General features: G+C 47.9%; 1 protein-coding gene across 1 annotated transcript in view; it reads right to left on the reverse strand.

Moving 5' to 3' along the window:
* The window catches only part of LOC135385188 (uncharacterized), a 45,329-nt gene that overhangs the window by 17,795 nt on the left and 12,615 nt on the right, over positions 1 to 14,919 (reverse strand). Inside the window, exon 4 of the mRNA XM_064614384.1 lies at positions 3,008 to 3,023. Within this exon, the coding sequence (XP_064470454.1) occupies positions 3,008 to 3,023 (16 nt within the window). The remainder of the gene's footprint in view (positions 1 to 3,007; positions 3,024 to 14,919) is intronic.

Genomic DNA, 14,919 nt, shown 5'->3' on the forward strand with positions numbered 1-14,919 from the left:
ATTGTTGCAATTGAAATTGCAGTTGCTCTAATTGCAACAATTGAAAAAATGGCTGTTATGCATATTTTTCTTTGGTAGTAGGCTTCATCCTCTCCACCATTCCTACTTTTGGCTGTCGTTTTTTTTTTTTTTTGCTTTTTTGTAGTTATTTTGCTCGACTTCCAGTGCACGAGGAACTGTAAAGAAACCCTCCGCCTTCACCCCCATTAATGTCACGAGGTGTCCCTTTCCATTTCTGCAAATGTTCCGTTTGTTTTCGTCGCGCTCTCTATAGCTGCATTTCATATATAATATAGCACGACAGAGCATATGTATTGCACAACCACAACTCGCATTCGCTGCATTAGAACAACTCGTAGATCTCTGCACGGCGTAAGGGAAGAAAATTGGCCGAAGCTCTTTGGCTGCACGTAGAACACATGTTTATAAGTCTCAAACGTTGCCACACAAGCAATGGACAGCTGTTTAGGCATTTCTGAACCATCGTCAGCAGTGCGCAGGTGGGCGACGTTTAAGCGAGTGGTGTCGGAAGGTCACGTGGAACGTGATGTCCTCCCGTCAGCGTGGGAGATTCACATCTGAAAACCCAGTGCAAAGCCAGTGATGTATTAAGGAAAGAAAATTAGCCGAAGCTCTTTGGCTGCACGTAGAACACATGCATATAAGTCCCAAACGTCGCCTCACCAGCACTGGACCGCTGTTTTGGCCTTATTGGCCCAATAAGGCCGAAATGATGCCTGACACAGTAATGCCACGTGGTTATGACGTAGTAGCATTCTTTTAGAGCCACGAAGACGTAGCCGTGGAAACCCAGTGTTGCTCCATGCGCTTGAAACTTTACTCATAGGTGGCTCTGCATGTCCGCTTTTTTGCACGTGAAAATTGTCAGGATTGGTGTATGTGGTGGAGAGAAAAAAAAGTCAGTTACTTCTGCCTGGAATGTAAAGACCTGCCAAAAAGGCGCGATTTTCTGTAGTCCCTTTTCTTGTCATCTGTGCAGCAGAGTTTCGGGGGCTTATTCTATTAATGTGTGTTGACATCATATTTCTTTATTCATTCATCTAGATATATGCAAAATATCGGTAGTCTTGGCTATACTGTGTTGAACAGAAAAATTAATGCATCTGCACGGGGAAAGACTCGACAATTTCATGTAAATTTAATGTAGTTTAGAAACGGATAAGTCAACTTATAGGTGGCTTTATGCTTGTTCCTCAGAGATTTCTTTTTTGCATATTGCCAAGGATATTCCAGCAAATTTTCGTGTTTCCTAGGATATTTCTAGCAAATCAGAAACGCACGCAAAAGCGAGCGACCAGCGACACATCAGACTTGTGTTGCCTTGTTTGCAAAGGACGGTGGAGGGAAATAGCACGAGATGTTGTGTGGTGTTATTGCACACTATGTGGGATGTAGGGGCCAACGGACTTCACTTTGTCTGCTTGGATTGCAAAAACTAATTTGTATAGTTCATTATCACAGCGTGACTTATTTTGCCCCACGCGATGTCTCGTCTTGCCCAGAGGGTTGGGAAAAGATTAGACAATCTGCATTTTTGAATTTCTTGTTCTGTGTTTATTTTAGACCAGCTACATCCGTCCTGCATTTAGAGGTCAGAAGCTCTAGACTCCTGAGAATGTGCCTGCGGCTATTTTTTTTAAACACGTAAAATAAAAAAAATGATATTCAACTGCAAATTTCTGTTTCATCTTGCCCCACTTTGCTCTAGTAGTGACCGGATATTTATCTATAGTTATCTGAACTGCCTTCATGGTGTGCCATCGCCCGCTTGTACAGGACGGACTTACTCTGTCGGACAATAAAATGATAAAGTGCTACTGACAAGTGACCTTTGTGATTTCGCATATGCATGTATCAGACTTTGCATCAAATTGCGTGAAATCACATTATCTTCTTATATTGTTGTCACTGTTGCTGAATATATGTAGCATGTCTGTTATCATTATCTATTATATATCTATTATATATGTTATCATCCCTGTTATGAGGTATTAGTGTGGATAAGAAATTAATGAAGCAGCAGGGTGTTTTCATTGTTCTAGCTACCTTATTTATAAATCTCCCTTTCTTGCTTAGCGGAGTTTGCAAAGACAGCGTCTTTGTTTTGCAGCCAGACTGCCTCACATTCTTACAATAAATCTTTCCATTTATTCGCCTATGGACACTTGTTAATCTGCTAGCTTATTTAAACTTTTTGTGCTTCCTTGTGCAGCAATTTATCTTGAATCAGTTGCTTCAACGTGATCTGATGTAGCCTTCGATCTTGGAACGTAGGTTCCAGCAGAAGGCCACATTGGCTCCTGTGGAAGCTACCCCGAAACATCGGGACACGAAATTCCAACTGGAAACAGGCCGCATCGCCATTCAGCCTGTGTCCATTGTGGAACTGGTTCAGGCATGCTTTTTCGGGCTGGAGTCGTCGTAGTTACACCCAGGGTCCATCCCGTTTCCAGGCTGGATCTATTATGTTGTTATTATTATTATTCCATGGCTAGCGCCGCGAAGGAACTGTAGCTGGATCCACTACGGATCCGGTTCAATAATCCAGCTTGGAAAATCCACCTGGCTCCAGCCTGTTTTTGTAAGGGTGTGGGTGGAGGCATCAAGATGAAACATGCATCCTTGGCAGGGTGGCTGCTGCACAGTACAATCAGTCTCTGCTTCGCGCTCACCACCGGTTGTGCCTTCTGGTACCTTGTCTTACACCCAGCTGCCAACGCTCCGCGGTTCTGGCGTCTGCGCGAGCCACGCGGTGGCGCGTTACAGTTAACTCTGACGGATGCTGTGCGTGTGTTTCACTCTCCCTACGTAACTCTAGGAGGCCCTTGGAGTATAACAATACACAAATAAAAGAGTGAAAAATATGGCACCGAAGCAACTGCCCGTGGTCAATTTTGTGTGAGACACTTTCTGTGAATACGAATTTGCTTTTATGTGTCCGAGATTTTGAGATAACAGTAGCAATATATGCTTTTATTGTACTTACAGCATGTCTGAGGAATCTGCAATAATGAAACACAGGTTCGTATACGCCGCATCCACTGATCAAAACTAATGCATCTGTAGCGCTCCTGACTCTGTAATGCATCTGTAGGCTCGGAAGCCTATCACGATGCGTGCAATGGTGTGGTTGAAAGGTTTAACGGCCCGATACTGGTAACCGGGAGCGCTGGTCTGACGCCCTCCTCTTGATCCTCCTGTGTCTACGAGCTACCGTTAATGCTACGTTCGAACTACGTGAGTGAACGCGGCAAACGTCGCGAACGACGGAGATGCCGGCGAACTTGTCAGTAGTAATGAATGACCACGTCTATCCGGAAACACTAGAAGGCTTCTGGACACGTTTAATTAGCAATTAGAGCTAATTGGGACCCCCCACATTAATCAGCACCCACCAGGGAGTCATTACACTAATTGGGGAGCGTCTAACTCGTGTCCAGACCACCCTGTGCGTTTCCGGATAGTCATGGTCATAAAAAAGAAAGAAATAGATAGAAATAAAGTGGAGAGAAACAATTTATTAGCAAATCAACGATGCCGTTGCGAAGAAACCGCTCCGGAAGACCCGAGTGACCAGCGCCCGCCATGTTGGTAGTTGTCGGCGGCAGGTAGTTGCAGAGATCGACGACAGATGGCCACTTAGTTGCAAGGCATCATACCAGATGGCGCCACCATCATAGCTCTATGCTAGAAAGACAGAGAACAACAAGATACTAGCGGCAGGTAAAAATCCCAACACTGCTGAACAAGTCTAGGCATGCAAGAGAAAAGGTCTAACCGCTACTGCTAAACAGCACGGAGAAAACAGTACACGTCGGGGAAAAGGCTTATGGGGAGCGATCGGTTAGGCCTAACCACAGCGCTTCAACACTATACACCTAACACAAGGCGGGAACCGCTAAACGTGCGTCAACAAGGAGAAAAGGCTTGGTCACTGCTGAACAAGTCTAAACATGCGAGAAAAGGCTTAACACGAGCGCAGTCAAACATCGGCAAATCACTCGTTAGTCACCGCTAAACGCAGGGGCACGGCAAACATGTGAGAAAAGGAGCGTGGTAAAACAACGCGGCAAATCACTCACCTTTTCCCCTGCGGCGACTGCTCATCAGCCAGGCAGAAACTGAGCGGGCGCGGGGACTGCGAAGCAACCGAGCACACGTCTGCTCTCTCCGTGACAGCCAGTCAGAAACTGAGCGGGCGCGGGGACTGCGGAGCAACCGAGCACACGTCTGCTCTCGTGACAGCCAGTCAGAAACTGAGCGGGCGCGGGGACTGCGGAGCAACTGAGCAGACGTCTGCTCTCCGCGACAGCCAGCCAGAAACTGACTCCGGGCGCCGCGCCGCGGCAGCTACCCACGCTCCTAGCGCCCTCTGCGCCGCCCGCCCGCGGGTGGTTTCGGTTTCGCCTCTCCGCTCCTCCCGCTGCGCGCGCGTTTATCTGTATAAAGGCACCGCGCTCGCGTCATCATTCTGACCGATATGTGGAAAACGCCATGTGCGGTTTATTCTCCTGCGTTTCTCGTCCGCGAGGAATGACAAAAACGAAGAACTTCACGAATTTATTTGCGGCATTGTGAAGGAAGCATTTCAAGTCCACCGCCTTGAATGGTTGCAAGCACGTCAAGAAATGTGTCAGGACAAGATGAAGACGCTCGACCGCATCTTAGCGGCGGACAGAGTGTCGAAAAAGAAGTCCAACTTTAGCCTGGATAATCTGTATTGGGAACGCAGTTCCGATCTAGAGGACAACGACGATGTGTAAATAAAAGCGATGCATCCCTCTTCGAGTCTCAGTCTCTTCTTTTTCTTCGTGCAACGTGTACTCACGCAACATGTCTTCCCCAAAACCTTTTTGTTTCCGTCATCCTTTTCGCTGTATTTTAGGCGGCCCCTCCATGTGCGGCAAATCTACTTTTGTTGCGAACGTGCTGAGGAACCTGAACGCCGTGGTGGACAAACCTCTGTCAGAAATATTCTATGTACAGAAATATGCTTCGACGAGCATGCAGGACGAATTTGGGGACTCCGTAAAATTTACCAAGGAGCTACCACGAGAGTGGGACACGTCGCGCGCAACGCTGATCATCGTCGACGATCACATGACCAACGCCGGTCCCTTGAAGGAGGTGACCGATCTTTTCATTCGGGGTTCTCACCACGCCAACGCATTGATCTTCTTAGTCGTTCAAAACACCTTTTTCGACAGTAGCCATTTTAGAACTATATCCTACAACGCCACTTACGTCATCCTGTGGCGCACCATGTGCAGCGTGCACCAGATGGAACATTTCGGGCAACAGCAATTTGGCAGGAAAAGATTGGAGTATTTTCCAGACGCATATAAACAAGCGATGTCGTCGCCCCATGCTTATTTACTCATGGATCTTCACAACTATACGCACGAGGATCACAGGTTGCGTAGCAATATCTTTCCGGCAGAACGTCAATATATCTACGTCCCGAAATGAATCTCCGCCCTCACCTCACTTTACTCAAAGTACTCTCCACTCTACCCCCTCCGCGCCGTCTCGACGTCTTGAGACGTTCTTCCTCGTCCGACATGAAACACCTCTCCGAAATTTGCTTCAATGTATTGAACGGAAAGGTGTCTCTAGCTCCAGACACGTTCGCGCATTTGAAGAAGCACAAACGCTTCTTACGACGGCTTGCCTACAAAAAGATTCACAAGAATCCGCAACGTTTGAAGCACTATCTTTCTCAGCAGCGAGGGCAGGGCGTTCTTTCGTCGGTGGTTCCTCTCCTACTTTCCGCCGTGTTGAACCTTTTCGTCAATGGCCAAGAGAATTGAAGTGACCGGCTCCTCCATCGGAAACATTCTTTCCTCGAAGTAGAGTGACGACGTCAAAGTGAAACTCATACTGCAAGCACTGTATCACATACTCAAGCAGTACGGATTTGACCCCTACGACAATAAAAACAAGGCGTCCGACGCTACAAATGACTTTGACTACTCGCTCCTCTCTCCAGAGGTGGACGAAGAGGAAGCGGAAAGGGTCGTCTCGGAATTAAAGAAGGTTCTTTCCTGGGATCGCGACGGTTGTGTCTCTGTGTTGGGCAAGCCCATCAGGCATTCCTCCGTATACGAACTCATCAATTATTTGTTGCAACGTAGAACGGAAAAGAAACCTTCCTGGTTCGCCAAAGTCTTGTAACTATTGCACGTGATTTCTCTGCCCAAATATCGCGAGCCTCAACAGCAGCAGCAGCAAGCCTCCATTGCGTGGACGACTTATGGAGGGATATGAGAAACCAGCGGGTGGTTTGGGGGGTGTGGACCGCTATAGAAAAGCGCATCACTTGAGCAAAAAGAAGGCTCTCACTATTCTCAGAAAGCTGGATGCCTACACGTTACACAATCCAATCAGAAGAAAGTTGAATAGGAGACGCATCATCACGCTCAAGATCAACGACGTGTGGCAAATGGACCTTGCCGACTTTTCAAAATACAAGAGATTCAACGGCGACTACCGCTACATTCTCGTGGCGATCGATTCCCTCTCCCGCTTTCTGCGCACCCTCCCGCTAAAGACGAAACGCCCAGCCGAAATGTAAAGGGCCATGATAACACTTTTTCGCGGAGGTAACGCACCTAACGCATCTTTTGTGACAGAGGAGGGGAATTCTACAACAAGATCGTCAAGGAGTATCTGTCACGAAAGAAGGTCCACATGTATTCCACCTTCTCTCCAGTAATCAAAGCATCGCAGGCAGAACGTGTGATACGCAGTTTACGCGACAGAATATTCCGCTATTTTAGAGTAACCGGAAAATACCACTTCGTTTCCGCGCTTCCCAAGATCGTGCGCGACTAGAACAAACCAAACACAGGACTTTGGGCATCAGCCCGTCCAAAGTCACACCCGAAAACGAATTGGAGCTGTTCAACAAGATAAATGGGAAGCCCGTCGTACCCTCCGTGAAAAAGAAGCTCAATGTGGGAGATAAAGTGAGGGTCCTACTACACAGAAAAGGTTTTCATAAGAGCTCGGAAGGGAGTTGGTCGCCTCAGATTTTCACCGTCTCCCGCCTGAGAGACACCTCCCCTCCCGTCGTGCACCTGGAAGATTACCGGGGTAAGGAAGTGGACGGATCTTTCTACCTGGAGCAGGTACTCGTCGTAACCCAAGACGATAATCAGCCTTGGCCAGTAACGAAAGTGCTGAGAAAGAAGCAAGTGAACAGTCAGAGCTTCTCCTTGGTTCGCTGGTTCGGTTACGACAAAGAACACGACAGTTGGGTTCCGAGCAGCAACGTGGTCAAGATTGGGAAATGACGTCAGACATCTACCTGGTCTCCTGCCAGCCCTCTGCCAGTCCACCTGCTCTCGAACGCCAGCATGGATAAGTTTCCCTCGAATAAACTCAACACCTTCACGGTAGCTTTCAATAGTCCGCTTCAGCTCTCCAATCGCTATAGCGTCGGTCTGATGGATCTCAGCATAAGCAACAATTTTTTAAATATCGGGTACAAAAGGCAAGATGCGAAAATCGAGGTTTCTTTCGAGGACACGGTCGAAGCCGGGAGAACTTCTCGTGTCACCTCGGATCTGGAGAGGGATTTGGGAAAAGCCCTTTTGGAATTTAATGTTTCTTTCCCGTACAATAAATTGCGATACGACTTCGTCTTACCCGTGGACGTGAAGGCCGTAGAATTGGACCCTCGGCTCTCACAGGCGCTCGACGCCTCGCTAGCATCCCGCAAAGCAGGTCGTGCGCTGAAGCCTTCCAAATTGAGCGAACGCGAAGCCACCTCCATCTTATGGGAGCACGCTGCACCCGTCGCTTTCGGCGACGTCACTTTGAATTCGGAAACCACGTCCCTACGTAACACGCTCAACAAGTATTTCCAGACGCACAACCTGGACGCCTCACTAGAATTCGCGGATAACGTCTACTCTCTGAAAACGCCGAAAGGGTTGCACGTACCGGAACCCTTTGTCAAGCTGCTACATCTCACACACGTCCAGGGACACGGAGAAACGCTACGCGTCCCTCTCCCCGTAGCGCGCCTATTTTCTTTCATGCTCAAGACGGAAATTCCTCGATCTTTGCAGGCACATCTGCCTCTCGCCTATTATGCGACGCCGCAAGCGCTTCTGGATGCGATTAACCAGCGCGTAGGAGAACGCGCGTGCTTCAGCTTCGACGGAACCAAACAGAAATGTAAAATTCGCCTTTCCGAGGACACCTCCACCTTAAGACTTTCCGAGTACCTGGCCGTGCTTTTGGGCTTCGAATCGCGTACCGTGTTCACGGGGGAGGAGGAGGATGCCACGAGCTCCGCCCAGGTACTCCTGGAACCCCTGTTTCACAACATAATCGTCTACACGGATATCATGGAACCCACGTACGTGGGGGCAGGAAAAAACGATATTAAAAATACTACCCTTTTATTACGAGAAACACAAGCACGTCGTCACCTACACGTTAGATAACATCCAGTATTTTCAGTGATGGCCACTAACTACTTCTACAGTAGTTTAACTATAACTAGTAGCTACTTTCTGATTGAGTAGTTTAACGAGTAGTTCAACTACTTTTCAGGGGAGTAGTTAAAACTGCTTTTTTAACTACTGCAATGTAGTTTAACTACATCTATAACTACTTAACGTCGTACCAATCCCTTGTACCAACACCAATCCCTTGTAGTGTTCTTAGACACCTAAATGTGAATCACAAGCAATAATAAACTTGCCAAGCCAGACTCAAGCCATTGCTACGATCGTCAAATACAAAGCTTGCGGCGGGTTTGTTTTGGGCAGAATTATTTCACAGCAAATGAGGCTTCACTAGACAAGCATTAAAAGTGAAGATTTAGTACACATGCACGACACAATTGCTCTGCACCTCCGTTCTCATCAAACAAGTAGCTCAAGGTAAAAGTCGGAAGCACAATCGTGCCGTAAAGCTTGCGGCACAATTGGAAGTAGTTGGCGCCTTCAGTAACCTAACTACTGTAGTTAACTACTTAAAATAGTAGTTTAGCTAGTAGTTGCCACTACATTTCTGCAAGTAGTAGATAACTACTTTTTAACTACAATCAGGTAGTTTAACTAGTAGTTTAACTACATGTAGTTAACCACTGGCCATCACTGAGTATTTTAACCTGTCTCAATTCGAAATTCCCTCAGTGACGATCGTTCTCGCGGACGAAACGGGAAGACGTTTGCCGTTGCGGTCCAAAGGCAGAACCAATCTAATGTTGCATTTAAAATATGTACCGTAATTCCCCCCAAATAATTCCCGTGTACACAGGACCCCTTTTCCAACGAGGGGCGGTGTGTTGAGCAACATATCCAAGTTTATCGTTCCCATCTGGCAGCAAATAAAACCGATCGCCAAGAGAACGTTGAAGCGCTTGGCGCCGAATTTGGCCGATGGCGCGGAATTTGGCCGATGGCGAAGGAATATCGCGCGCAGTAAAAAAGACGGCCATAGCAACGGGGAGAGACGTGCTGGATTCCATGGAGGGCTGTGGAACAACAACTGAAGAAACGCCGCAAAAGACAACAAAAGGCGCCGACACACGACGCACATATCTTTGGTATGCCGTGAAGGTCACACATCCGCTGCGCGCTCCGTAATGACGTCAACGAAAGCAAAAATACAGACGCCGATCTGTCTAACGACTGATGTGATGATATTTGAACCCCCTTCTGTTCAATACGGTGTGGAAGATACTTCGTACCAACTCTTTTATCCGGTCAACGGGGTAAATAATTCCGTGATCGAGTTTTCTATTCAAAATTTGCAAAGGGCACACTTGGATCTCTACGGTAGCTTTGTGTCTATGACCGCGCGCATTGTTCGCGACGACGGGGAAGAAATGGACGAGAAAGATGTCGTTTTCCCAATAAACCATTTGTTGAGCGGCATGTTTAAGACGGTTACCGTTTATGCGAATAACCAGCTCGTCAGTTCCAACGTGCTGTACGCCTACAGGAGTATTTTGGACGTCGTGATTCGTTCCACGCCCCTGGCTCAAGAAACCGTGCACGCGGCTAGACTCTATGTCGAGGACGACGGACATTTAAAGAACGATTACGACGTCTCGTCTCGCGGTCCGAGACAACGTTACGAAGCGACGAAGCGTGGAAAATTCTTTAACCTGGGCGGACAGATCAGTACCGACCTGTTTCAACTGCCGTGCCTTATGGTACCTGCCGTCGAAATTCGCGTCGTTTATTCCTGTTAAACAACGACGAATTTAAACTCATATCGGTCCACAACGACAAGAAAACGTACAATTACGAGGTGGACATTAAAGAAATGACGTTACACTTGAAAAAGGTGATGCTTGCACCTTCCCTGTTTTTGGAATACGAGCGGCGGCTTCAGACCATGCAGGCCATCTACGTGTTACGCGGATTGGAAACTAAGGTGCAGAGCTTGAGTGGCGGGAGCTTGGACGCTCACTTTGAAAACCCCAAAAGGGTGCCTTCCAAATTATGCGTCTCCCTGCTCGCCACGTCCGACTTTCTCGGCGACATCCAATCGAACCCCTACAAATTCCGCCATTACGACCTGTCTCATTCGATGCTCTCTGTGGACGGCCAGCAAGTCCGAGCCGAGTACGACTTTAAGAACGACCTCGTCAAAATTCCCTACTTCTTGCAAGAACTGGGTGAAAAACATTTCAAGTATAGCTACGAGCAATTTAAAACGAACGGGTTCCTTCTGTACTTCAACTTGGACATGGGCAAGTGTTCTTCTCCTTCGCATTTGAACGAGTGGCGAAAAGGAAACGTTCGCCTGCAATTACGCTTCACTAAAGCCCTTCCACATGCGGTCACCGTCCTCTTGATTTCCGAGTGTCCCAAGCTCATGTGCATCGACAAGGACCGTACGGTCACCTTCCCATAGAAAAGATGTACGAGAGCGACATCTTGGAACTCGTGTCCCTGAACCCCCTCGCTTCCTCCATGCTGAGAGGCATTTGCGCTTCCGACGAAGCCTTCGTTTTACGCAAACCCGGCTATTTAATCATCAATACGGAAGAGCGAAGAAAGCGCGGGCAGCACTGGGTGCTCTACCTGAAAAACTACGATGGGTCTGCTGTGTTTTTCGACAGTTACGGACTTCCCCCATCGAAGCAAACCTTCGAAGGACTTTACCTGCAGTGGACGAGTATAACGACCAGTGTATTCAATCACCTTTTCCGCCTTACTGCGGGCTTTTTTGTATCTACGTAGCCACGCGCATGTCGAAACGCTACAGCTTGAAAAATTGTGTATCCATGTTTTCCTGTAACCTTGAACAGAATGACGAAACAATAAAACGTCTCCTCGTGACCGAACTCGTTTCGTAAAATAGTCTATTTTTTTCACGACATACACAAGACGCTTGAGAGACGACCTTCCAACGTGCTGAGCCGACGCTCGTCGTCGCCGGTCACCGTGACGTCGAGGGATGTGTGGAGAAGCCAGTAGCGACGGACGATAGGTCGGTTGAAACCCCCGTTGATGAGACACGGGTCGACTGTCTCTCCTCGTCTATACTTTTCCAACAGCTCGAGCTTGTCATCTACGAAACGCTTCATTTTCTTTGCAATCTTCCCACTGACGGTGAACAGACGTAAGGGCATCGTCTTGAGAATCCAGCGAAAGCCTCCCTCGCAGCTATCGCCATGAATATAATCGCGTAATCACAGCAAGTCCCGATACATTCACGTTTGCACAAAGGTTGCAAACCTCTGCTCGGGCGTCATGACTGAGACGGAATGAGAGTATACATACACAACCTTTTTTTATTTCTCGTGAGAGGTTACACATGAATTAGGCTCCAGCTTTTGTTTCGTAGCCGGGAAGACAGCCCCAATACGGACGAACGCTCGAGTCTAACCAATGGCTGGGGTTTCTCGACCAGAGTCCACTGCAACGACAGGTGGTCAGCGGATCGCCGATCCGCAAAAAGAAGGTCTTCGGAGGAGGCTTGAAGGTTAGGACTAGGGGTAGATCTCCCGTCAGTAGCCATTCGTAATATGCAATGAAAGGAACGTGAGAAACACGTGTTTTTCTTATCTTAAACGCACGTACAATCTACTTCAGTCACAGAGTGACACTGATAGTCCATCTTCTCTATCTTCCTTCAATAGCCGAAGTCCTTCGCAACGTACGTCGAACGGTACCGTCCGACAGCCCAGAAACGGGCGAATCAGTCGGTTCGTCCAATGCTTTTGCTCTGAAAAAACTGTGAACGATTATAGAACGTATTAAAAATAACCAGGAAGCGTACCTTTGGACCACAATCCACTGCAGTTGGTGCAGAAGAAGCGGGCGCTGCCAATCTTCCGAAATATGTGAGGCGGGAAAAAACCGACTTCACGCACAGTGTTGTACACTGGAAACGAAACTCTTCAAACATTTCGACGATGATGACGTCATGGGTATTACTTACGAGGATCTACCAAGCTGATCATGATGACATGAGAATGACGATCGAACGTTCGCTTCGATATTTATATTAGAGCTTTTCCTCTCCCTCCCTATGACGTCACTGAACGTGTTTGAACATGTTAAGACGTGTTTGAACATGTTTGGACGTGTTCAGACACGGGCGGCGAACCGTCGAAGTCGTCCCTGGACACACTAGTTCCTCTCTCTCCCTCTCTATTGAACGTCATTGAACATGTTTGAACATGTTTGGTCATGTTTGAACAAGTTGTGACGAGTGTAGACACGAACCACGCAATACGAAAAACGTCACGCAGTACGAATTAGACTGGTGGTTAGTGTGTCGCGCCCACTGTAGAAGGATCCTGGGTTCGAATCCCACACTGGGCCTTCTCGTCGTCATATACAAGTCGGCCCAGACTGTTAGCTAGAAATTAGTGTAATGTTTTATTCAACGTTGATGGTATCATTGTCATTCGCAAAGAAAAAAGGCGCGGAAGACGGAAGGCGGGGTGGTCAAAGTACAGACGACACCATCACAATGCGAGGAGGAGGAGAGCGGTGTAGCAACTATAAAAGGTGTGTTGGTTCTACGTCGATTGATCGAAAGCCCATGAGGGGCATCCATCCACGATGCAAGGCGTTTCGTGGAGCAAAATGTAAGTTGACCGTCTCTGCTGTGAGAGTGTATTCTATGTATGACATTGTTTTTCAGGAACCAATAGCCGCTGTCACCGCATGACACTGAACACACGGGAACTCATCCCATCCTCTCTCACCACCGATCTCAGGCGTTCCTCAACTGAAGGGAAAAGTGAGCATTGTTTCGTGAGGGGGAATCTCGTACTGATTTTGTCTGACCGCAGTGCCACGCTGTCTCGTATATCAGTACGACCCCATCGATGATATGGTCGTGGCCATAGAAAGAGAGCACGAAGCTAGAATCGAGAATCTCGGTAACAGCCCAGTCGTCCTTTCAGATGACGACGACGACAGAGTCAGTAGTCCGCCTTTCGTAATACCTGAAATGGACGACGATGAACCCCTAGATGGGCATGACAATGCAGACGAATTACTCATGTGGGAAGGGGATCAGTCGTATGCAGATTTCATTCCTCTGTCTGGTAGGGTTAGAGATGAATCACCAGATGCGAGCCCAGAATTTCGAAACGAAGCGGAGCCTGTCCAGGAACGCAGAAGCGTTGAATTACGAGAACACGTCGTAGAGAATCATCCCTCCGTCACGGAGAGACGATTCCTTCCTTTCTTTGTCACAGATGAGGCATTTGATGGAACGGCTACTAGGTACATGCTTCTCTGTTCCCCGCACGACGACAACGTCTACGATTTGCGACTCTATCTACCGAGCATAGCTCCAGTAATCACGCGCGTCCTGGAAGCATATCCCATGCCTTTCAAATTTTGTCTGTGCTCGAAAGCGCTCATGGTTAAGGACGGAGCCGACAGGTTGACTTCTCATCTCCTTCACGTGAACCTTCACATGAGAGTGGTTCATAACCGTCAAGCAATCGAAGGCACGATAGATGCTGTCATCGCAGAGTCCTCGCGACGCGTAGAAAACTATGCGAGAGAAGGGTCTGGTTTCGCCTCGAACGACGTCCAATGTGTCGAATCGAGAATAAAAGTTCTAGTCGAGACATGCTTCTCTTTTTCTTTCTCTCTCGCAGACAGGAGAAGCACGGGTCATCGTGGCAGTGTGGTAGCGGAATGGGTGTACGAAAAGAATGACCATTCCGTCATCGTGCTGGTGCAGTGACCCGCGCAATGATGACGCTGCGATGAAGATTCCCTGTTCCTTTTCTGGCACATCTGTTCATCTCATAATGCTCCGTTCGTAAGATCAGACAAGTCAGGGAGGGTGCAGGCATCTATCGTTTGTATCTATAAACATCATCTATCGTATTTTGTAAGTATTCAATAAACATGTTTAAGTGAAAGAAAACAGAGTCTCGTCAAAGTTAATCGGACTGTTTAATGCATTGCATGTCGATAACCAAGCGGTATTTCAATAAATCAATGACAAAGTTGACGATGTAGTCTGCCTGCCAATGTCGCTGCTTCCACAGGGTGTGCTTAATATGAGGGATGGCACGAGCGAGAAGGTCCAAGATGTCTGCAGCGATGTAGTTGAATTCTGCGTTGGCCAGACCTACAAATTCGCTCATCAGTCCCAGGGGTCCGTCTGGAACCGTTATGCAGATGTTCTTGTAACGGGCGTAGATCCGACGCACCATCTCCTGCAGCGGCCCCGGCAAGATCTCTCCTATATATTGCCAAAGCCTACCATGTCTATCACGTAGCGAAAAGCAGTGATGACGAGCTGGTTGCGGGGACTTTCGCTGCTGAAACATTCCTTCTCCACTTCTTCCCAAGAAGCGTGGGTGCGGGAACAATTTTGTAACGAGTGGTAGCTGTACATCATCACGTAGTGATGACGCGAGCGCGATGCACGCTGCCTTTATAC

The sequence above is a fragment of the Ornithodoros turicata genome, chromosome 2, assembly GCF_037126465.1.
Source record: "Ornithodoros turicata isolate Travis chromosome 2, ASM3712646v1, whole genome shotgun sequence".
Taxonomy (NCBI): Eukaryota; Metazoa; Arthropoda; class Arachnida; order Ixodida; family Argasidae; genus Ornithodoros; species Ornithodoros turicata.